The sequence below is a fragment of the Fundulus heteroclitus genome, chromosome 16 (assembly GCF_011125445.2).
Source record: "Fundulus heteroclitus isolate FHET01 chromosome 16, MU-UCD_Fhet_4.1, whole genome shotgun sequence".
Taxonomy (NCBI): Eukaryota; Metazoa; Chordata; class Actinopteri; order Cyprinodontiformes; family Fundulidae; genus Fundulus; species Fundulus heteroclitus.
This window is the reverse complement of record NC_046376.1, coordinates 1,866,082-1,889,428: the sequence shown is the minus strand read 5'-3', so window position 1 is coordinate 1,889,428 and position 23,347 is coordinate 1,866,082. Positions and strand designations below refer to the sequence as shown.

The following is a 23,347-nucleotide window of genomic DNA, read 5'->3' as shown; positions in this document are numbered from 1 at the left end:
AGATTAATCGATCCATTTGAATCAACTTTTATGGTTAAAATTACGATGAGCAGCTGCATTCACAAAGGAAACACTATTAACACGTTAACTTTCTGGAAAATAAAACGTTTTAATGATATAACTGCAATACTCACTCTGACCTGAGGAATGACGGTGGCGCTGTCGGCGCCTCAAACCGAAGAGCCCAAAGAAGAAGTCAATGCTAATCTGAGGTTAGCTTGTAGCTGGTAAACACTGAAACGAACCCGCTCGGTGAGTGCTTTAAACAGCTTTTTATCAGCTAAACTGTAAAGATATTAGTGTTAATAATGTTTTATTAATGTTTCAGACTGGAATTATGTTTCTGTGACGTCATGGCAGGCGGCATTATTCTGATTTCTAACAGCAGCAGCCAGCCGCATTTAAACTATTCGGTTTTTAATATTTAAAATTTGGCCTTTAAATCATCACCTCACAGCGGTATTAGTTCAACCCACGTTCACTCAGTGTTTGCTTATATTTTAGTATTCAAAGATGCTTTATAACCTTAAATTTCCTTTTGTGTTTATTATTTATTGATGAGTTGAGAAATCAAAAAGGAGGATAATTTAAATCGAGTTTATTTCTACCCCCACTAAAACAATAGTTTAGCACAAGGTATAAAATCCACGGCAACTATAACAGTTAAATATAAGGTATAAAACATAACCTGATAAAATAACAATGTGTGAGTAATCTCCTGCTTTTAATTTCCCTCTTAATCAGTTTTTATTGCTAAATAGTCATTTTAATTAGAGCAAGAACAAAACTCTCTTTTTTAACTGCTTCTACTTGAAGTCTTTTGAAAAATAAGCTGAAGACACTAAAATAATAATTCAGTGAATCTGTCACACTTCAACAAATCCCCAAAGACTCATCTTTATTCAAGGTTGTTATGGGTTTATATTCATAAAAACATGAATAACTTTCCATAAAAAGGGCAGATTAACAAAGTTCAGCCTGCTGCAGAAAGTCCACTCTCTGCTGAGCCTCTATCTATATATCTATATCTATCTATCTATCTATCTATCTATCTATCTATCTATCTATCTATATATATATATATATATATATATATATATATATATATATATATATATATATATATATTCACCTGCTGACCTCCAGATAACGGCGTTTCTCTGGGATCCAGGAGGACCGGCATGTCGGCTGACACCAAGATCGCTGAGCTGCTGACGGAGCTGCATCAGCTCATCAAACAGACGCAGGTGAGTTCAGGACCTGCTCACCTGTCAGGTGTCTGGAGGCGTGGCCTAAATGACGCTGGCGTCTGCTGTTTCAGGAGGAGAGGTCACGCAGCGAACACAACCTGCTCAACATCCAGAAGACACACGAGAGGATGCAGACGGAGAACAAGAGTCAGTGTGACGATCATCTGCTGAAACACTGAAGGTCCACGTTGTCTGGGGACGAAGGTGGAGGACATCTAGTGTCCTTCAGCCCAGACCTGCTTGTCCTTCTGTTTAGGTTCTCCTGCAGGTCTGAGCTGAGCTCCATGTCCAGCTTTCAGGATGCAACACGGTCCAAAGGAAGTTTCTCCTGGAGGTCTTCAGGATCTCCGTCCTTGAAGACCTCCAGCTGCTGCCCTGATCCTCCTTCAGACACGTCTTCAGGGGTCCACCAGTCCCTGCTGGGACGGTCAGAACATCTGGCAGGACCCTCCTCTTCCTCAGCCAGGTCTTTGGAATGAGGTCCATTATCCTGGAGGAGATGTGGTCCTGAAGGCAGCAGCTGTTGCTCTAGAACCTCTGCTGGACGTTCCTTCATCAGAGGAGATGATCCAGACCATCATCCTGCCTCCTACCATCTCAGAACCTGGCTGCAGGGACTGGAGGCTCCTTCTCCACCAAACATCTGGAGAACTGGACCATCTGGTCCATGATGGTCCATCCCAGAAGTCCTCTGAGCTCAGAGAAGCTGAACCTCCTCTGAGGAGAACATCAGGTTCTTCTCTGCTCAGTGAAGGCTGAGAACTCTGGATGTAGAGCTGGAGGAAGGTTCTCCAGAACAATCCCTGTTCCCTGAGGTTCTACCAGCTGGTGCTGGATGAAGGTTCTGGATGCAGAACCGTCTGAAGCATCAGAGATCAGAGCTGTCCAGCTGAAGCTGATGTTCCTGCAGGTTCCCCGAATGGTTTCAGGATGTTCTGCTCTGCAGAGGAACATCCAGAACCTTCCAGATGTTCTCTGAGGAACTTTATCTCTGTAGTTTTGATCTATTCAATATCTTTGATCTTCTGACCCTGTTGTCTCCATCCTGCTGATTCCTGGTCAGAAATCGTTCTCCTCCCAACTTCTCCTGGAAAGTGTTGCAGCCTGAAAAGAGGAGCAGAGTTCTGTGGACCTGTTCTTGGTTCTCTGCTTGGTTCTGGGTTCTCCAGGAGAACCTCCAGTCGGTGGTTAACGTGTCCTCTGTCTCCTCCAGCGTCTCCGTATTACCGAACCAAACTGAGGGGCCTGTACACCACAGCTAAGGCCGACGCCGAGGCCGAGTGCAGGTGAGGTTCTCCTCTGAGTACCTGAGGTTCTCCTCTGATTACCTGATGTTCTCCTCTGAGTACCTGAGGTTCTCCTCTGAGTACCTGAGGTTCTCCTCTGAGTACCTGAGGTTCTCCTCTGAGTACCTGAGGTTCTCCTCTGAGTTCCTGATGTTCTCCTCTGAGTACCTAATGTTCTCCTCTGAGTACCTGATGTTCTCCTCTGAGTACCTAATGTTCTCCTCTGAGTACCTGATGTTCTCCTCTGAGTACCTGAGGTTCTCCTCTGAGTTCCTGATGTTCTCCTCTGAGTACCTAATGTTCTCCTCTGAGTACCTAATGTTCTCCTCTGAGTACCTGATGTTCTCCTCTGAGTACCTGAGGTTCTCCTCTGAGTACCTGATGTTCTCCTCTGAGTACCTGATGTTCTCCTCTGAGTACCTGATGTTCTCCTCTGAGTACCTGACGTTCTCCTCTGAGTTCCTGACGTTCTCCTCTGAGTTCCTGAGGTTCTCCTCTGAGTTCCTGACGTTCTCCTCTGAGTTCCTGAGGTTCTCCTCTGAGTACCTGAGGTTCTCCTCTGAGTACCTGACGTTCTCCTCTGAGTACCTGATGTTCTCCTCTGAGTTCCTGACGTTCTCCTGGTTCTCCTGCTTCATCTCTGTGTTCCTCTCCTCTGTCAGCATCCTGCGCCACGATCTGGACAAGATCGCAGAAATCAAGTCTCTGCTGGAGGAGAGGAGGATCGGTAGGTTCTGGTTCTGGTTCCGTGTGCAGCGGTTCCTCTCCTTCCACCTCAGCTCCGTTCTTCACAGACGTTCTGCTCCTCAGCTGCTAAGATGGCGGGAGTCTACAGCGACAGCGACCCGCCCAGGAAGACCATGAGGCGCGGCGTCCTGATGACGCTGCTGCAGCAGTCGGCCATGACGCTGCCGCTGTGGATCGGCAAACCCGGAGAGAGGTACCCGGTCAGAACCGTTCTGATGGTTCTGGTTCCGTCCTGATGGGTTCTGGTACCAGGTCCGAGCCGTTCTGATGGTTCTGGTACCGTCCTGATGGGTTCTGGTACCAGGTCAGAGCCGTCCTGATGGGTTCTGGTTCCGTCAGAGCCGTCCTGATGGGTTCTGGTACCGTCCTGATGGGTTCTGGTACCCGGTCAGAACAGTTCTGATGGGTTCTGGTACCGTCAGAGCCGCCGTGATGGGTTCTGGTACCCGGTCAGAACAGTTCTGATGGGTTCTGGTACCGTCCTGATGGGTTCTGGTACCGTCAGAGCCGTCCTGATGGGTTCTGGTACCGTTAGAACCGTCCTGATGGGTTCTGGTACCAGGTCAGAACCGTTCTGATGGGTTCTGGTACCGTCCTGATGGGTTCTGGTTCCGTCAGAACCGCCCTGATGGGTTCTGGTACCGTCAGAGCCGTTCTGATGGGTTCTGGTTCCGTCAGAGCCGTCCTGATGGGTTCTGGTACCGTCAGAGCCGTTCTGATGGGTTCTGGTTCCGTTAGAACCGTCCTGATGGGTTCTGGTACCAGGTCAGAACCGTTCTGATGGGTTCTGGTACCGTCCTGATGGGTTCTGGTTCCGTCAGAGCGGTCCTGATGGGTTCTGGTACCGTCCTGATGGGTTCTGGTACCGTCAGAACCGTCCTGATGGGTTCTGTTACCGTCCTGATGGGTTCTGGTACCGTCAGAACCGAGGTCCAGCCTGAAGGTCCCTGACTGCTCCTTCGCTCCGTCTCCAGCCCAGCAGCTCCTTCTCCTCCTCAGATGTTGGTTCTCTCAGGTTCTAGATGCAGATTCTGGTTCTGCTGCTGCTTCTTCTGGACCTGATCCTCCTCCAGACGTTCCAGAACCTCCAGAACCTCAGCTGGACGGTTCTCCTGGAGAACTTTGCTGCAGACTTCTGCTGCTTCCTGGACAGAAGGAGCTTCTTTCTTCTCCTTATTGTCCTCTGAGCTCCAGTCGTCCTGCTTCTGGGTCCAGGCTGCCGCTCAGGAGACGCTGGTTCTGAAGCTGGTTCTGAAGCTGGTTCTGAAGCTGGTTCTGAAGCTTCTCCTGAGCAGAACCTCTCAGCGTGAAGCTGCAGAGGTCCGTTCCTGCATGGCGGTCTGGAGGAGGAGGAGGAGTGATGAAGACCAGAACATCTGCTGGTGAGGCTGGAATCAGGCGGAGGAGCAGTTGGACCTGAACGGACCCGGCTGTAGGACACGGTGCGTCTGTGTGAGGTTCTGCTAACCGACCGGGCCTTTCCGGGCCGACCCGGACTCTCCCTTAGCCCCCCCCCGCTGTGCGGCGCCGTCCCGGCCAGCGGCGACTACGTGGCCAAGCAGGGCGACAAGGTGGCGGCGCGGGTGAAGGCGGTGGACGGAGACGAGCAGTGGATCCTGGCCGAGGTGGTCAGCTACAGCCACTCCGCCAACAAGTGAGGCCCAGGCCCGGTTCCGTCAGGCCCGGTTCCGTCAGGCCCGGTTCCGTCAGGTCCGTCAGACGCCCGGGGTTCTGCTGACTCTGCTCTCTCTGCAGGTACGAGGTGGACGACATCGACGAGGAAGGCAAAGAGTGAGTAGACGCCGGTTCTCTCCGTGGTTCTGCTGGACCGGACGTTAAGGTCCGACCCGCCGGGTTCTCCACACCTGGTCAGAACCAGAGTCAAGGTAAGGAACCCAGAACCTTCTGACCTGTTCCTGGGTCAGAAGGTTCTGGTTCTCCATCTGCTGCTCCTTCAGTCAGAACCAGGAAGCTGGAACCGCTCCAGCTGAGGCAGAGACCCGGACCTGACCCAGGTGGACCGGTTCCGCTCCAGCAGTTCTGTTTCAGCTGCTGCAGCTTTCTGTGGTTCTTTGACCAGGAGAACTCGTCCAAACGGGTCAGAATCTGGTTTCATTAAGCGTCCTCCCAGGTTCTGAAACAAACGGTACCAACTGGACCGGAAACAGTGGAGGAGCTGCTGCAGGCAGGAAGGATCCAGTCAGAGTCCAGACTGTGACCCTGGTTCTGGTTCTGGTTCTGTAGACTGACCCTGGTTCTGGTTCTGGTTGTGGTTCAGGAGCCTGACCCTGGTTCTGGTTCTGGTTGTGGTTCTGTAGACTGACCCTGGTTCTGGTTCTGGTTCAGGAGACACACGCTGAGCCGGCGGAGGATCATCCCTCTGCCTCAGTGGAAGGCCAACCCAGAAACGGACCCTGAGGCGCTGTTCAGCAAGGACCAGCTGGTTCTGGCGCTCTACCCTCAGACCACCTGCTTCTACCGGGCCCTGATCCACACGCCGCCGCACAGGGTGAGTGGTTCTGCCCGACCCGCACGGGTCCGCTCTCTGGCGCCGGGACGCCCCGCAGAAGTATTCACGCCCCTCGCTTCCACACGCTGGCCCGTTTCAGGGGCGGACGGAGCGGTCCAGAACCGTCGGTACCGGCCGTTACTCTGACCCTCCTAAAGAACCTGCAGGAGAACCGGAGGCTTCAGGATCCTCTGCTGGGTCCAGATCTCAGTGTGAATGCAGAGCAGCGCCTTTTCCTCGCACTAAAGAAATCAGAATAATTTCCCTCTGAGATTATTAAAGTAGTTCTGATTGTGAATAAAAGTTGCCATAGAAACACGATGATCAGATTTAGCTGAGTCAGAATGATTGGGTGGTTCCTGCTGATCTGATCAGTTTAAGGCGCCGTAAACGTGTTTCCACGGTAACGAGCGGCAGAAATACGTCGGGAAGCAAAACTGTCGGGGATCCTGGTGAAACCTGTTAGAGCTTAAAATTGTCGCTTTACTCAGTGACGTTCCATAATTAGAACATCGTGTGAGTCCAGCCTGGAGCTCAGAGGACGAATAAACACGTAGAAAACTATTTTGTAGTTCAGTAAAGACGGAAGTTCTTCTTCTGTGTTTTTTTTTTTTAGGGAACTTTGCTAACTGCGTATGTCGGAGTGGTTTAATTTGAATAAAGCATTATGATCAGATTGTTTTTGGGTTTTAACCTGAAAACGTTTCAGTCTGATGGTGAAATCTGTTGATGATTCTCCCTCCATCAGTTCAGGTTGAGCAGATGGACAGAAAGCAGCTCACCATAAATCCAGCGCATCATCTAGGCTTCTAGGTGGAACGTCGGGTCCGCTCTGACCTCAGATCAGAGATAAACAACATGCTGGATTGTCTCAGATATCCTACCGTCTGTGGTGCCCCCCCCTAGAACAAATGAGCCCACAGCCTGGTGAATGTAACCAGCCAATCAGAACGCGAGCTGAGGGATTCCCCCAAATCTCCCGGTCACATTGTCTCCACTTCCTTAACCAACGTCTTTTCTTTTTGCACTGCAAAAAATTAACTTCTTAAAATTAGTGTTTTTGTCCTTGATTTGAGCAGATAAATAAGATGATCTGTCAATGGAATGAGTACTTTGACCCATAGAATAAGATAATTAGACATCCTGCAGTTGAAATAAGATGATGGAGATGATTTGTGAAAAAAATGTTATTCCATTGGCAGATCATCTTATTTATCTGCTCAAATCAAGGACAGATACACTAATTTGAAGAAGATTTTACTTGTTAGTTCCGTTTCTCCAGTGTGTGTTTTTGTTCTGGGTTAAAATTACTCCACAGACTGTCGCCGTTGTTCTTCCTGCTCGTTTATTTCCTCTAAACTGACGTTTGATCTTGAAGCTTCACAACATTTCCCGTCTGAACGATCTTCAGTGAAACGTGTCGGTGTGTGGAGCTCTGAGCGTCTCTCCGGCTCTGACTGTTTTAAAATGCTGCGTGTGAAGCAGCTCAAGGCTGATCCAGAGAAAACAGATAACCAAACATCATGCTGATGTGAGGAACCCAGAAAGAACCCGGCCAACATTTCTGGACCGGGTTCTTTCAGCGTCTCTCTTTAGTCGGCTGTGATAAACAGGTTTGGACGTCTCTGGTTTGGTTACAGCGTTTCCACCTGTTAGAGCGGCCTAGTCAAAGCCCAGCCTGGGCTGGAGCAGTCTGACACAGAAGCATTGGGTCAGTAGGAGCTGCTGGAGCTCAGATTGCTTCCAGAGGCGGTTCTGAACATGATCGACTCAGACGGGCCCGCCACACTTTTCAGATCGTCCTCCGTAGTAACGATGACAGCAGGTCTGCTCCGGTCACATGACCTCCCCCTGAAACTCGTGAAGGTCTGAGACGCCGCGGGCCGGCTGGGTGGGTGTGAATACTTCTAGCCTCCAGGTGCGTCCCGCCTCCAGCACACCTGGCTCAGGTGAAGGTGTCGGTACGGTGGAAGTGACCCGGCGTGTGTGTGTTCAGCCTCAGGACGACTACTCGGTGCTGTTCGAGGACACGTCCTACGCCGACGGCTACTCGCCTCCGCTCAACGTGGCCCAGCGCTACGTGGTGGCCTGCAAGGAGAACAAGAAGAAGTGAGCGCCACCTGGAGGCGGAGCGCCGACTCACTGGACCCCTTCACCTGCTGGCCACAAGAGGAACTGCAGGGAGGAGAGCGTCAGCCATTAAAGGCCTCCATCGTTTATTTTCATGTCCGCCGTTGGTTCTGCTTATAACTCTGTCATGGTTTTAATATTAAACACTTTATAAATAATTGGTTTCTGGCAGGATTTAGATCTACCTGACATGATGCTTCCTGCTGCTCAGGTCTGTTCAGATACTAAAATGTTAAATTGTTAAATGTTGAACCCTTAAAACGTCACTTTACCTGAACGTTCCAACCGTCCATCAGACCCTGAGGGCCACTGAAGGAGCTGAAGGTTCAGAGTTCTGCATGCAGGCAAAGCCAGAAAGTTGAGTGGAAGGAAAAAGTGCTGGAGGAGGATTGAGAGGATGGTCAAGAAACATCCATTTAAGATTTTGCTGAGATTCACAGGGTTGGCTCTTGATGTCCACCACACAGACGGACCTAGGGACGCCATCAGAACCGACCTACCGGGCCTGAGCAGAACCAGACTTGCTTGTTGGTCCAAAGTCTTTTCAGGTGGAAGCAAAGTTTATATTTCATGTGAGGATCACGGTCCCAGAAGTCCAGAGGGACGTTTCCACAGTCAGTGACGGTTTGGGGTCCCATGTCAGCGGCTGGTTCTGGTTCTCAGAGTAAACGGCTCTGTGGTCGTTTCCAGATTTCTGAGGAAAATATAATTTGTTCTGATTGTCGCTAATCTCCATAAATTCTGTCTGCTGCCACCAGAACTCCTCCTTCCTGAGTCCATCCAGCTTTCTGCTTTATTCCTGTAAAATATATTTGGTTTCTAGATAGACCCGCATGAATGGATCAAATGAAACAGACCCCAAATGTCCAAATAATACTGAATAAAGGAATAAAGCAGTTTAAGTTTATTGACCGTATTATTACACTCCTTTTAAGAATGGAGAACTGCTTTTTTATTTTATTAAAGAGTCTCACCCATGCAGTCGCCTCAAGGCTCCATGCTTGGCCTCTTCCTCTTCTCCTCATCCCTCAGGAGTCAGTTATAATAAACCAGTGTTTAATCTTCTTTTAGGCAGAAGAGTCAGACCTTAAAGTCAGAATCTGACACTGACTGCTACAGACATGAGTTTAAGACTAAGAATCATCTCAGTTAAATTCTGTGGTCCAGTCCAGCTTTTTCAAACTGACTAGAGATTTTAATCTATGCTTTAATTACAATTTGCTTAGATTACTGCACTGCACTTTACTCTGGATTAATAAAACTCTAGAGGCTTGACTGTAGCTGGTCCAAAATGCTGCTGCTCTTCTTTTACTGCTAACAGAAAATAAGTTTGAGCAGCAAATGGTTAGTGGTTCACATTCAGACTGGTTTTAAAATTATTTTGTTTTTAAATGTCTTCATGGCCTTGCTTTCCAGTATGTGTCAGACCTGCTTCAGCTGCACGCTCCCTCTGTTCACTCTGGTCTGCAGATCACGGAGAACGGACTGTCAATCAGCGCTGATGCTGCTGCACAATCTGGTTCTGACCCGGAACGCAGTCCCTGTGGTAAACTGACAGTAAAACCAGAGCGGCCTGATTTATGCTTTTAGATGTTATGTCCACACTCTCCATAAACCTCAACACCACATTAAATTCAACTCAAAGAATACTTTATTATTCTGTAAGGAAAGACAAACTGTTGTATCTGGTGTTCTGGGGTTTCTTTAGAGTTGTTGTAGATGCTGAGGCTGCAGGCAGAAAGGTTCTCCTGTAGTGGTTCTCCTGTAGCGGTTCTCCTGTAGCGGTCCGTACTACAGCGGTTCTGGAGACGCTTCTGACTGAAGACGCTGATGCACGATAGTTTGGTGAAGATGATGCTCCATTTCCTCCACTTCTTCTCCCATGATGGAAGTTGTGTTGGACCCATTCTCGTTTCTCCTGAACAACCATCTCCTTTGCTTTGTTCCCATGATGAGACGATTGTTTCCACGCCACAAAGCGGTCCACCGACTCTCTGGACTCGGCTCCTGATCAAACTGATACACGCGCCGTCTGCAGAGAAATAATCAGAGCGTTTTGTTCATGCAGTCCCACATTTTACACCTTAGTGATAAACACCGTAGTTCAGGGTTTTCCATGTGTTGCACTTCTAAAAACAAACTGTTTTTATTTTATCTCTATTGAAGATTTGGGTTGTGGGGGTTCTGGGTTCTGTTTTTGTTGACTGGGCTTTAGATTTAAATAATTGTAGAACCAGATTCGTCTGACAGAATTGGAGATTCATACATATTTTATTCCTTTTCTGCATCCAAAAACTGGCTTTAGCAGGGACAGCAAATAAAAAAAAGGTAACCGTTCAAATTATGATTCCAACAGTAAACGTTTCCAAGGTGAAACCGACGGGGTTTCTTTAAAAACACTTAATTAAGGCTCAGTTTTTAGCAACACTTTTGTAAATCCAGCATTACTAATCAGCTCAACCAGATTTAGTTGGACTTGCTCAAATACCAAAATAATCAACATAAGGATTCATTTACGGTGAAGAATAAATGCTGGGGATTCTCTTTTTTGACTAAAACCAGAACGCAAAGATGCAATTTAATTATTAAAAGTAAAGAGTTCAACTTTGAAAAGGCAAAGCTCCATCCTGGGTCGGGATGGAAATGGTTTAATTTACAAGGAGCTGAAATGTTTAAAACGTCCACCAGGGGGCAGAGATGAACCGATGGGCCGTAATTGGACAAATGAACGCCTGAAACTTAAAATTCCACACATAGAATACAATCTTTATTCATAAAGCGCTTAAAAACAGCCAACAGCTGAAACAAACTGCTGCACATTGTTACAAGTTAAAACAGATCCATTAAAAAATAGATTAAAAAATAAAAAGTTCTAAAGCAACAGAGAAGAAGCTTATTAGAAACACAGATAATATCAGTAAAAATAAATACCAATGGTATCAATAATTGTGCAATATATACTCTGGTATTATACCAGAGTATATATTGCACAATTATTGATAATATGGCATACTTGGGTAAAACAGATTAAATATTCAAGTTAGACAGAGGAAACAAATTACAGAGTGATGTAAGAAAAATGCAGTCTGCATGATACAGCAGCATCTTGGTGAAGATGATGGCATGTGTGCAAGTTACCTTAGAATCTGGGAGAAAATGTAAATGATGAGAACAGAACCCAGGCAGCAAAAAGCATGATGTAAAAAATACTGACTGAGTTTGTAGTGAACAGCAGAGATAAAGTCTAACAGCAGCTGGGAGGACTAACCTGTAGGAGCTCCTTTTAGTAAAGAGACTGGAATGGGACCAGCATGCTCTGGGGTAGGCCTATGGGAAAAGCATTATCTAACAAATTGACCCGATTCAACAAAAATGTATCTTTGCTTATTGCTTCCCAAACTGGATAAAAACTATAAATAAGGAACCTTCAAAGTTTCTTGGACATTGGGCTTCTATTGCTGAAACACATCCTCAGTGCTGTAGCAGCCTTTTGACGTAGAAAGTTGATTGTTTGGATGCCAGAAGAGCATGTGTGAGAAATTCATGTCTACAACTGACAGCTGACACTAAACAACTACTGTTAGAAAAATGTAAATATCATCATTTTATTTTTATTAAGTTACAGGCATTTGGTCTGTTTCAAGAGTTGGCTTGTAGGAATGTTCTGTTGTTTCAACTTCAAACAGGGAGAACAAATGGTTCTCCCTGATAAGGAATTTATTGCTTACCCGGTGTGTGGTTGAAGTTGGTTGACATCAGGGATGGGCACAAATACATCAAAATGTAGACTTTTGCCCAATTTACTGTGATATCACCAAGACCTTATGCGCTAGGATAGCACAGGTGACAGGTGTCGTTGTGCCAAACGACTTATCCACGCCAGAATTTGAATCCCCTGCGTCAAGAGCGCATTCAGCTGGAAGAATAAATCCAGTCAACTCCGCCTCATTTCCAACCTATTAGGCGTGGAAATGAAGATGTTTTACTTTTCTTAACGAAATATAGCAATGATGTCGTTACATTATCATTCAGTTAGTGTTCGAGGACAGTGTTAGAACCACTGAGGGAGGCGTTGAAGAGGTTGATGGCCACAGGCAGGAATAATTTGCTGTGGCGCTCTGTGGTGCATCTGGGTAAGAGGAGTCTTCTGATTGGCTGAGCAGCAAAACTCGTATCATGTGACCTCTTGGACCGGAGCGCAAAATTTATAATTTTTATCGGCTATAAGTTATTAATGTGCAAGCGAAATCGTGGGAACATTGGTTTTTTGAGATCACTGCTACGTGTAGCAACTGATCCAAGTGACAGAAAGTTTCCCCCTGACAGTTCATACGAAACTTCTTAAGGAGACGTCCTACAGATTCTGGCCCACGGACTAAAATGGATGATTTATTTAGACATTTAAACTGGTAAGCATTTTAACATTTTAAGTGATTTAACACCATAACTAACACAGTACACAACCTTTATCAATGTAAATACCAAAAATCTGGTTGTTACATTAATACTGTAAAACATAAAAAAAGGCAAATTGCAAACTCAAGTGTTGCGATCTAAGCTTGTGAGCTCAACTTGTAAGCTTTATGCTGTGTAACCTTACCTTGTCTAAACCGTGGATCAAAAGAAGTGCTCTAGTTTTCATGTTCTGCCCTCTGCTCACCCAGATTCAATCATAATTTGTTACATTACAATATTACTGTCTTTGAATTGTAAGGTATTACACTACATTTACATTACTTTCACCAAAATAACAGGAAATATGGATTTCTTCATGTGTTCAGTGCAGCTCATTACACGGCAGGAGGTGATGTGGTATGGCATAATGACTGAGCTAGGCTTTAGGCTAACAAAAGAACAATATAATGGTTGCAGTTATGGCTCATGGGACAATGTAGGCCCCAAAGGTCAAAGGTCACTCACAACTTAATCTAGTAAAATATAGCCATAGTGAAATTGTATGTTGACTTTAAATAGTTCTCATCATTGCTGGTTGCCTTTTTTTCCACTTACTACAAATAGTTTGAGAATAATGGCTTTGTCCGTAAAAGCAACATTTTAGTTATTCTCACTACTTGAAATGAGAAGTATAGCCTAAGCATGTTAGATCTGTTGCATGGATGGCAGAGATAACTCAAATTCCTTTTCTATAGTCATCTAAACAGGGCAATTAAATTCCAGGACCAGCATAGATGACTTTTTTTAATTCTTGGATAATCTTCTCTGGTGCCAATTAAGCATTTCTCAATTTTGGATTAAAAAGCAAAGTAACTTCAGTTACTGAGAATTGTACCGAGTAAAATATTACTGAAATTGTATTGGTAATGCCTTACATTACTGCATTACTGCAAAAAGCAATACATTACTGCAGCCTAATTAAATAGGGCTTGGGCGTCATGACGTAATTATTTGCGTGGCCGCCATGTTGATGGCCTCCGTTACCGCTACTCAGACTACTGCCTATGACTACCGCGTACTGTACTCCCTCTCAGCCGTGTTTTAATTTGATTAATTTCACCTTAACTTGATTTCAACCATGGTAAACCGTTGCTGTATTGTGGGCTGTAACAGCGCAACACATGATCGCCATGGGAAAAACATAGAAACAGATTAATTTTCCACCGCTTTCCTGCCTGGAGGCCACGGAGACCAAGTGTCAGAGATAACAAAGAGTCGTTGGCTCGCTTTGATCGCGGCTGTAAGACGACCGAACATAACTTTCTACAGTATCCCGATGTCAATGAGAGTGTGTTCCCTCGGTGCTGTTAGAAAACAGCACCGAGGTGCAGGAGCTGGACCGACGGCAGAAAGAAATGCCAACAGTTAAAGAATATTTAGGCTGAAACTGCTGTTTATGTCCCATTGAGCTGCTGGGGAGAGTCAGTCTGGTCAGAAGGACAAAATGGAAACTCATCCAGACCTTCAGCAGTTTAAATGGAAATTATTTCATTAACGGGTCAGAAAGAACTTAGCGTGGCTCTGACCCAGATAACACCAACGTCCAGCTTTGCATTGAGGTGTTCAGTTCAGTTCAGCTGGTTGTTCTTCTGGGAACAATGCCTCCCTTTATTCAAATACTCTTCAACTGCCTGAACCTCCAACAAAGATATTTCACAAGCATTTACATGTAACTGACTTCCTTTGTTATCACTGTCAAAAATGAATCTGATAGGAACCCAAAGAACAGCATATCTTTTGTGTCTTTAGGGAAATTATTCCTCACCTTTATCAATATAGCTAGTCTAACTATTGCCATCATGCAGGTTTTACAAATGCACAAGGTTTTTTCACGTGAAAACATTTCAATTTGTATGTCACTACTTTTGGATGGGCCTATATTGTAGCTTGCTTGACAAGCTTTAGCTGAAAAGTGAGTCAACTCTGAGAATCTTACATCTGGACTAAAAGTAGAAAGCCTGTTGTTCATGCCAGGAATCACAGTCAACACTGGGGCTGAGCACCCCTAAAGGTCAGATCCTAGAATTGCCTCTGATCACCACCAACAGAATAAGAAGCAGGTTCAGTAGTAAAGCAGGTTAAATTAACCTTGTGGTATAGGTAGAGCATCTAATAGTAGAGCCGGGAGTTCTAATTTTCTTAACTACATGATATCTGCAACCGCAGGTGTATCTATTAGCAAGTTTACCACTTCCTGTAGGTTAACTATCACTTTATCACTTAGCCATGTTCTTAGTATACACCCCCTTTGCCTGCACTTGGTTGTGTACAATTTTAAAGTGCATAGCACTGACCTTAGTTGAAGAAAGAAAACTGAAAGCTTACAACAAGGTTGTATTTTCTGCCTAAACTTGGTCTAAATTTCTCCTGCACTTGGTTGTTTATATTATTTTAAAGGAATTTGACTTTCAAAGTTTACCAAAATCTAAAAAATGTAATTCAAACTGCATTTGCTTTGTTTTACTTTTTACTTATTTTTTTTATTACATTACTTGAGTACATCAATTTTTACAGTAATTTTCATACTTAAGTACAAGACATTTCAGATACTTTAAGACTTTTACTCAAGTAACAGTTAAGTCAGTGACTTGGACTTTTACCAAAGTTATATTTTGGAGAGGTACCTATACTTTTACTTGACTCTGAGATTTCAGTACTTTATACAACACTGTCTATTAGCCTCCCGGATAACAACAATGCTACCACCGAGTAAACGTGACTACGGTTGGTTTTTAAACATAATGCTGATTTTCATTTAGACTTGCTATTACAGCATCAACAGAGTGAATGGCTTCACCACAACGGACCACTGTACCGGTCCGTTGTGGTGAAGAGAGAACTGTGCCAAAAGGCGAAGCTCTCGATTTACCGGTCGATCTACTTTCCTACCTTCATCAAGCTTTGGGTCGTGACCATAGATGAGGCCCAGGGGAAGACCCAGGACATGCTGGAGGGACTATGTCTCTCGGCTGGCCTGGGAACGCCTTGGGATTCCCCCAGAGAAGCTGGCCAAGAGGGACGTCTGGGCCTCCCTACTGAAGCTGGTACCCCCGCGACCCGACCCCGGATAAGAGGAAGAGTATGGATGGATGGAGTGAAATAACGTCAATTTATTGGTGTTTGTGTAAATAGGATTAAACTCAAGCTTAAGTAAACCATGGACACAGGAAGTTCCTCGACACGTCATTTCTGGTCGATCATCATAATGTTGGCGGGTTAATCCTAAATTATCAATTCAAGTCCTAATAATTTCCTGGAGGTATAATCACAGTAATTAAAATCAAGTGTCCTAATGTTTACTTATTCACAAAGCAAATGATTCTCTAAAATGTTATTTTATCAAATAGGATTCACTGAATTATTCTGATGATGATGATCAACCACTTTATTTTGTCTTTTGTTTCTTTTGTGTGTACATAGTTTCTCAGCTTTTTTTATCTTCATTTTGCTTAGTAGTTTAGTTACGTTTCTATAGCCTAGTAGAGAGGATTTGTTGATTGAAATATAGTGTTAATTCAGATAAACAGCATAAACAGCATAAACAGCAAGGGGAGTGGTGGCCTAGTGGTTAGAACGCAGAGCTTCGGTCCCAGAGGCTCTGAGTTCAACTCCCACAGACTACCACTCTGGGTCCCTGAGCAAGACCCTTAACCCCCAATTGATCCCCAGGCGCCGCACAGTGGCAGCCCACTGCTCCCCAAGGGGATGGGTTAAGATGCAGAAGTGAATTTCTCCATTGTGAGATCAATAAAGTTCAATTATTATTATTACATAGTGATATTTATTGGGTGTTCATTTATTTCTGTTAGTGAATTCTTATAGTTGAGGAGAAGTTGTCACTCCTTTATTCTGTGTGTGCAGAGTTTGCTGTTAAAAGATTGCCAGAGCTCGAATCATTCCTTTCACCTATTGTCCTGATATCAGCTGTTTGGGCTGATATTCATCGGGTAATACCTGGTGTCCATTTAAACCTTCAGCAGTTTAAATGGACATTATTTTATTAACGGGTCAGAAAGAACTCAGCAAGGCTCTGACCCAGATAACACCAACGTCCAGCTTTGCATTGATATGTTCAGTTGGTCCTTCAGCTGGTCGTTCCTCTGGGAACAATGCCTCCCTTTATTCAAATACTCTTCAACTGCCTGAACTTCCAACATAGATATTTCACAAGTATTTACATATAACTAACTTCCTTTGTTATCACTGTCAAAAATGAATCTGATATGAACACAAAGAACAGCATGTCTACTGTCTGGGTTTATGACCTGAAAGGAGCCATAACTGTGTTTAATGTCCTGCAGCTGTGAGGGTGTGGATGAAGCAGATATGCACCACTATGACTGATGGAGCCTGTTCTTGTTTCTGGTCCTCAGCTTTAGCTCCAGTCCTCTGGTTCATCATTAAACCGTCAGGTTTCAGGCTGAACTTTATGCTGCAACATGCAGGTTTCAGGATAAGCAACACTCTATCTGGGATCCTAATATGTTTTTTACATTCTCCATTTCAGCCTCAAAGGCGGTCTGACTAAAAACAGTTTAACTATAAATCACCCTCAAAGCTCTGAATCATTCTTGTGTTTTGCTCCAGCTGTTAGCAATACAATGGTGTACTTTAATTCACAGTGGACATCAGATTGGTCTGATAACTGATACAACATTATCAGACCAAGTGACTTTAACTGGCACACGTTGCTACCGATGTGAGGACATTAAATGTAGTGATTCACGTTTTGAATGGTGAACGGGGATAAAAGCACCTGCTCCGAGGGAAAGGAGGGGGGGGGGGGCAAGCGCTGAGGCACAGAAATACGGTGCATCATGCATGTAGTTAAAAAATGCAGAAATAATAAAAACGAAACCTATAAACAGACCAAGTGGCGTTTTAAACTGCATCTGGTTAGCAGAACTGTTTTATGATCCAGCGTGCAGCCATGGCTGGTTCTGAATGAACCGGTCATCTGGCAAAATCTGAACCACTTCCCGAAGCAGTCATACGCGCTTTACGGAGACGCCCCCTCCATTACTCGACACACGCCTCGAAGCCTCGGCACATAACGTAACATCACTACTAAATGTCATTTCCCTCTAGACGATTTGGGTCGTAACACAAACCTTTGTTCATATTCCTGCTGCTATATTGTTTGAAATGAGCTGCTGCTTTCATCCATAAACTCATTATAATCATTGAAGTTTGACAAACATGCATCTTTTCCATGCTTGCTGTATTGTTAGTAGATTATAACCTTTGATAATCTGCTGAGTTTTTCTAAATTGAAGGTTAGATTTTAGTAGAAAGTAAAGAAGGTGAACTTTATTTTTAAAGTCTCCGCCTTAGCTAAGGCTTGGGTATCTAAGGACTGATGAGAGGATGTAACAGGAGATGGATAGATGGAGCTTCATCTAAGTGAGTGAAATTGGCATGTTTGACCAACTAAGCCACTTAGTTGGTCAAACATGGAACTACAAGGCTGCAGTTGCACAGAAGCGTGACACATCTTTGCTTTTCCAACCTAAACACGGTCATCCACATCCTGTCCTGTCTGTCACAGTACAGTAGTCGGACAGCCTGTGAGAAAAAAGTTATCCCCCAACAGTGTTAAGACAAAGAAGGTACATAAACAAGAAACAGGCGGAGGAAAGTCTAGAGAGATGGAGGTTTGTCCTGGATGAGGAGAAAAATCAAGGTTAGCTGGAGCAAGACAAGTGGAGTCGTGAGGTTATAGGAAGCAGAGATAAAGAAGGTGGAGGATTTCAAATAGTGAGGGTCAAAAGTACACAGAAATGGTGAGTGTGGAAAAGAGGTGAAGATACGTGTTCAAACAAGTTAAAACAAGTGGAGAGAAGTGTCAGGTGTGTTGTGTCTCAGTGAGAATTAGAGGAAAGGTGTGGAGGATATTGGTGAGACCAGAGATGTTGTCTGTTTCAGAGCCACTGAGAAAGAGACAGAAGGCAGAGCTGGAGGTAGCAGGATGAAGATATTAAGGTTCTCTTTGGGGGTGACGAGGACGGAGAGGATCAGTAATTAGATCACGAGAGGGAAAGCTCATGTTAGATTTTTTGGAGATACATCCTGAGAGGCTAGCCTGAGATGGTTTGCATGTGTACAGGTAAAGTCTCTTTAACATGAAGAAACCTCCAGCAGAACTACAACTAGGCTCTGAGTAAAGGGTCATCTGCCACGGCTGACTGAAGGTTCGAGAAGACAGAGCAGAGACAAAAAAAACCCAGAGAAGCTCACGTTGATCCAGCAGTAAAAAGTAAAAGGGAAATGGCAGCAGTGGCTCCTTTAGTGGCTTAATCCTGAAGACAAATACAGCTAAGCAGATTGGGGGAAGAGTCATGGCTGTGGTGAAACAGGACCTGACCGGCCCGTTAGTGTCCTGAAAATCAGAGAGAGGCCCAAAAGATGTGACAAGTTTGTTGGCTAAAGCTGAGCAGGTCTGACCAGCAGTTGGACAAGATTCAGCTTCCTGGGTTCCTTCATGATCAGAAGTGAATGACTTAGACCAACCTCTATAGGGGGCTGCTTCATCCAGGCTGTCACTCCTTACTCTGACTCTGTCGGCTCTCATGGGCAGTGGGGGTCTTTTACGTTATGTGACGCAATAGAGGACATCTTAGTTATTTTCCTCCTACTGAACGCCGACCTTCCAACTGGGACGGACTCTTTTTAATGACATGGAGGGATATTCCTGAGAGGGCGATGCTCTTATCAGCTGGTCCTTCCTTTGGTGGCCATGAAAGGACCAGAGGAGCCTGGCTGCTGAGGGAGGGGGGGGGGGGGGGGGGCGTGTCCAGATGCATGGCTATAAAAACAGTCATTTAGGAGAACTCCATCATTCTGCTGCTGACTTCCACAGAACCTGGATCAGACGGCAGAACCTCCACAAGTCCTCCGCAGGTGAGACCAGAACTCGTCTTCACTGAAGCTGCTCTAGAGATGAAGAGGATGGTACCGATGTTCTGCTAGCTTAACTTTTATTACAACCTGCTCTGGGTTCAGCTCTCCTCTCCTGATTTATTTTAACAACTTCAGATGAACAAGAGAGAAATATGGATCCTTTTAGCAAAATGTCTGATTCCAGTTACAGCTGCTTAGAAACTTTTCTGACTGCTTGGATAACTTTTATTAACAACAGATTATTAGGAAACTGCTTTATTTTGTGTTGTTCCCTAGATTTTTTTTATAATCATAATCTGGGAAATCAGGATAACAATATTAAGATTGTCTTCAAGCAACTGACTTTCATATTATAAATTAGCATCCAGTAAATATACTTTTAGGTGTTTTACTGCGCTGTAAAACCTTTAGGAAGTATCGGCTCTCTTGAGTAAAACTTCTGGCTACTCATAGTGACTGCATGGTATTTTAACCAGACACCTGCAGTTTATGTCAGAGTGAGACGTCATGCTTTTACACCAGCTTTGTTGTTTTAATGTTATTTTGAACTCATTGAGCCTTTGGAGGGCAATTCAACGTACAGCAAACAATAGATATTGTCATTAAAAGTGTTGGGCTACACCTCCAAATTATTTTTTTAAATGGATATTAAATATACATTAAACAAACCAGAGACAACGTTTGAGCGTGTTAACACATGCTTATTTTCAACACCAGTGCATATGAGGCCTTTAGAAAAAGTACATAGAAAACTGCATAGTACAGTAAAAATAATTACATACAATCACAGACAATTCAAATCCAAAGTTATGGATTCGGGAGCTCCAGTCACTTCCATATCTGCAGGTGTAGAAGGTTTGCTGTAGAGAAGGTTAAATGGCCTACAGAGCCCTTATTTCAACCTTCTAGAAAACCCTTTGGACTGAACTGGATCAGATGCAAAAATTCTGGGTTTTCATCTTTGACTCCCAAAAGAGAATAAATCTTAAAGAAGATGGAAGAAATGCTAAAGTTACTATTGCAACATCAACAAATCTGACCCATTAGATTAAGAATAGGCTGTCAAAGTTCATGTATGTGTAAAAACTGACAACCAAATACTTTAAGCAATATGGTGTATCTACAATAAATGCTGTAATGGTTTCATACTTTTTAAGTAGATTTTTTATTCCATGTTTTCAATTAAATTAAATTAAATTTTATTTATAAAGCTCCAATAAACATCATATCATCTCAAGGCTCTTTATAAAGTTAAATTCTATTAGATCCTCCAGGTTGGTGAGAAAGTTTCCTCTCTAAGGAAACCCAGCAGGTTGCATCAAGTCTCTCCAAGCAGCATTCACTCCTCCTGAAAGAGCGTAGAGCCACAGTGGACAGTCGTCTGCATTGTTGATGGCTTTGCAGCAATCCCTCATACTGAGCATGCATGAAGTGACAGTGGAGAGGAAAACTCCCCTTTAACAGGGAGGAGAACCTCCAGCAGAACCAGAACCAGGCTCAGTGTGAACGCTCATCTGCCTCCACCCACTGGGGCTTAGAGAAGACAGAGCAGAGACACAGAAAGCTCAGAAGCTCACATTGACCCAGGAGTACTTTCTATGTTAGAGAAGACAGAGCAGAGATACAGAAAGCACAGAAGCTCACATTGACCCAGGAGTACTTTCTATGTTAGAAAAGACAGAGCAGAGACACAGAAAGCTCAGAAGCTCACATTGACCCAGGAGTACTTTCTATGTTAGAGAAGACAGAGCAGAGACACAGAAAGCACAGAAGCTCACATTGACCCAGGAGTACTTTCTATGTTAGAGAAGACAGAGCAGAGACACAGAAAGCTCAGAAGCTCACATTGACCCAGGAGTACTTTCTATGTTAGAGAAGACAGAGCAGAGACACAGAAAGCTCAGAAGCTCACATTGACCCAGGAGTACTTTCTATGGTAGATGGTAATAGTGGATGATCTGCCTCCCCTGATGATGTCACAGCTAACAGAACGCCAGACCAGGTGTACCTTCTATGACGAGAAAAATGACAGAGAACAAAAAGTTAGTTGGTTATTTTTTGGATACTTTTACTTTATTCTGTAAAGTACCAAAATCTGTACATAACTTTGTAAATATTTTTAAATATTAAAGCAGATTTATTTATTAGTTATTCTGTACTTGAGTAATTTTCTTACTGAATACTTTTTTGTTTCTTTCTTGAGTAACTTTTTGATTGGTCATGTTTTAGTTTTACTTGAGAACAACATGCAGGGATTATAGTCTTACTTGATGAACATTTTTGGCTATTCAACCCACCTATGAAAATTTGTAAGAAATGGAAAACTGCAGCTTGTGCATTCATCCATTCAGAAGACGTTACAACTGTGATCCATCTGAATGTTGCTGTGCTTGTCCCCAGTCATGAAGTCCTCTGGCCTGGTGCTGCTGCTGCTGTTTTCCTTCCTGATCTGCAGCCTGAGCGTCCCTCATGCGTCCAACCAGCAGGACAACCGCGCTCTGCAGAAGAGAGGCAACACAGCGAAGAAAGTAAAGACAGCAGCAGAATACTTTCTGAAGATAGTAACTGCTCTGAAACCTTTCATTGCTCTCATACCAGAGGCAGGGGATTATTTAAATGCTATCATAGATGTTGCAAACGATGTTGCTGGTACATCTCCAGAAAAACAGCTTCTGGCTTTTCTGAAGGCAGAATTTGACAATCTGAACTTAAAGATAGATGAAAACCAGAAGCAACTGGAATGGAACATTTGGAGCAGTGGTCAGTACGGGGATCTGGAGAAGAAAATAAGTGTAGCATGGAATAAAATGCAGGATCTGTTGAATAATTGTCCTGAACCGTGCGCCGTAAGTCTGAGAAAAGATGGAAAAGATAAAGTTATTGAAAATTTCTTCAAAAAGGCAGAGAAGTACGTGGGGGATCTGCACTTTCTCATTGTTGGTAAAGGTGGATACAATCCTGACTATGCAAAGCTACTAAAAGACCATGTCAGATGTCATGAAAAGAGCATCAAAATATACTCCGCCATTAATGCAGCGCTCGTGTATAAGGCCATCACTATGACCCATTTCTATAACCGCTTTAATAACATTGCAACAGATAAAGATAATCTAGCTAAGAAAGCATATGAAATATCTGCTGCTATGTTCCAGATCCAAAAGAACTGCATTTCAGAACCTGATGCATTTGTTGTATTAGATGTTAAAGACTGCATCAAACCACCAGTGAAGCGTACAGATCTGGCACAGGAAATCAGGAAGTATCTGGATTACACATACGACCGCTACGACTGGATGGTTGTTGCTTATTATTCAAATCTTAAGGCTCTAAATAAATGGAGGGAGAAAAAAATTCTGACAGGATTTACTCCAGCAGTAGTGGGAGAAATTGGTGTGGCTGTAGCCAAACAAGCTAAAGGAACCCATAGGAAAACAAATCAGGTGATGACTGCCATTAAGGGGTGTATTGATGAAACTGTAAAATGTGATAAAGTGGAAACTAAGTTAGAGAGCTGTTCTAAAGATGTGGATGGGACTAAGGTGAAGGAGATGTATTCAGCCATCAATGTTTACGTCCGTAAAAGCCATGACAGTGTTGAAGCTTTAAAAGCAGAAGAAGCACCTACAGAAGACTTGCTGGATTCCAGAGAAGGAAATAAAATCCCGTACATTTACACAGGGAAATGCAACGAAATCAGTCTTTTTAGTACAAAAACGGCTCTTTACTCCGGACATTTCAGGGTTCTGATTAAAAGTGACGAAGAGTGGATGAAGGTTGATCCCTGTAAAAATGTGGACTGTGGTGGTGATAAAAGAGGGAAATGTGTCCCGGTGCAGAGCGCCCGCATCGGACTGTGTGAGTGTCAGGAGGGCTACTATGGAGAGAAATGTGAGGAGACCATGGAGGACTACATGAAAAGCTTATCTGGTACAGAAGCTGCCAAATCACCAAGCAGCATGGGCTAAGATAAACGAACCCGTCTGATATCCTCAGAAGAGTTAATTTTTCACCTAAAACAATCCAACCAAAACGTTTTTTAGTCTAAATCTGGTAAAAACCAACATTCCTGG

General features: G+C 44.1%; 2 protein-coding genes across 4 annotated transcripts; one reads left to right on the top strand and one right to left on the bottom strand.

The window, feature by feature from the left end:
• The first annotated feature begins 118 nt into the window (after positions 1-118).
• Positions 119-8,822, top strand: LOC110367846 (SAGA-associated factor 29). 3 transcript variants are annotated; one of them, XM_036147848.1, is made up of 10 exons: positions 120-252; positions 1,172-1,247; positions 1,322-1,397; positions 2,464-2,536; positions 3,199-3,263; positions 3,347-3,476; positions 4,791-4,937; positions 5,039-5,074; positions 5,630-5,792; positions 7,789-8,822. In XM_036147848.1, exons 2-10 carry the CDS (start codon positions 1,182-1,184, stop codon positions 7,903-7,905), a joined length of 873 nt encoding a protein of 290 aa, XP_036003741.1. In that variant the 5' UTR covers positions 120-252; positions 1,172-1,181; the 3' UTR covers positions 7,906-8,822. The 3 variants fall into 3 exon arrangements, with proteins under 3 accessions (XP_036003743.1, XP_036003741.1, XP_036003742.1); XM_036147849.1 differs by having other exon boundaries at positions 149-252; positions 1,147-1,247; XM_036147850.1 differs by lacking the exon at positions 4,791-4,937 and having other exon boundaries at positions 119-252.
• On the bottom strand, positions 2,443-3,192 carry LOC118566284 (ring-infected erythrocyte surface antigen-like). The gene is made up of 2 exons (XM_036147851.1): positions 2,600-3,192; positions 2,443-2,557 (listed from the first exon to the last, which is right to left on the bottom strand). The coding sequence occupies exons 1-2, from the start codon at positions 3,172-3,174 to the stop codon at positions 2,509-2,511; spliced, it is 624 nt and encodes a 207-aa protein (XP_036003744.1). The 5' UTR covers positions 3,175-3,192; the 3' UTR covers positions 2,443-2,508.
• Positions 8,823-23,347: the final 14,525 nt, after the last annotated feature.

What these genes read in the sequence shown, in the direction of transcription:
- LOC118566284 (XM_036147851.1), bottom strand. Translation starts at nt 3,174, where the DNA reads ATGAAGCAGGAGAACCAGGAGAACGTCAGGAACTCAGAGGAGAACATC. An exon ending in TACTCAGAGGAGAACCTCAG is followed by an intron (nt 2,558 to 2,599) that starts GTACTCAGAGGA and finishes GGAGAACCTCAG; the next exon opens with GTACTCAGAGGAGAACCTCA.
- LOC110367846 (XM_036147848.1), top strand. Translation starts at nt 1,182, where the DNA reads ATGTCGGCTGACACCAAGATCGCTGAGCTGCTGACGGAGCTGCATCAG. An exon ending in GACGCCGAGGCCGAGTGCAG is followed by an intron (nt 2,537 to 3,198) that starts GTGAGGTTCTCC and finishes CTCCTCTGTCAG; the next exon opens with CATCCTGCGCCACGATCTGG. An exon ending in TACAGCCACTCCGCCAACAA is followed by an intron (nt 4,938 to 5,038) that starts GTGAGGCCCAGG and finishes CTCTCTCTGCAG; the next exon opens with GTACGAGGTGGACGACATCG.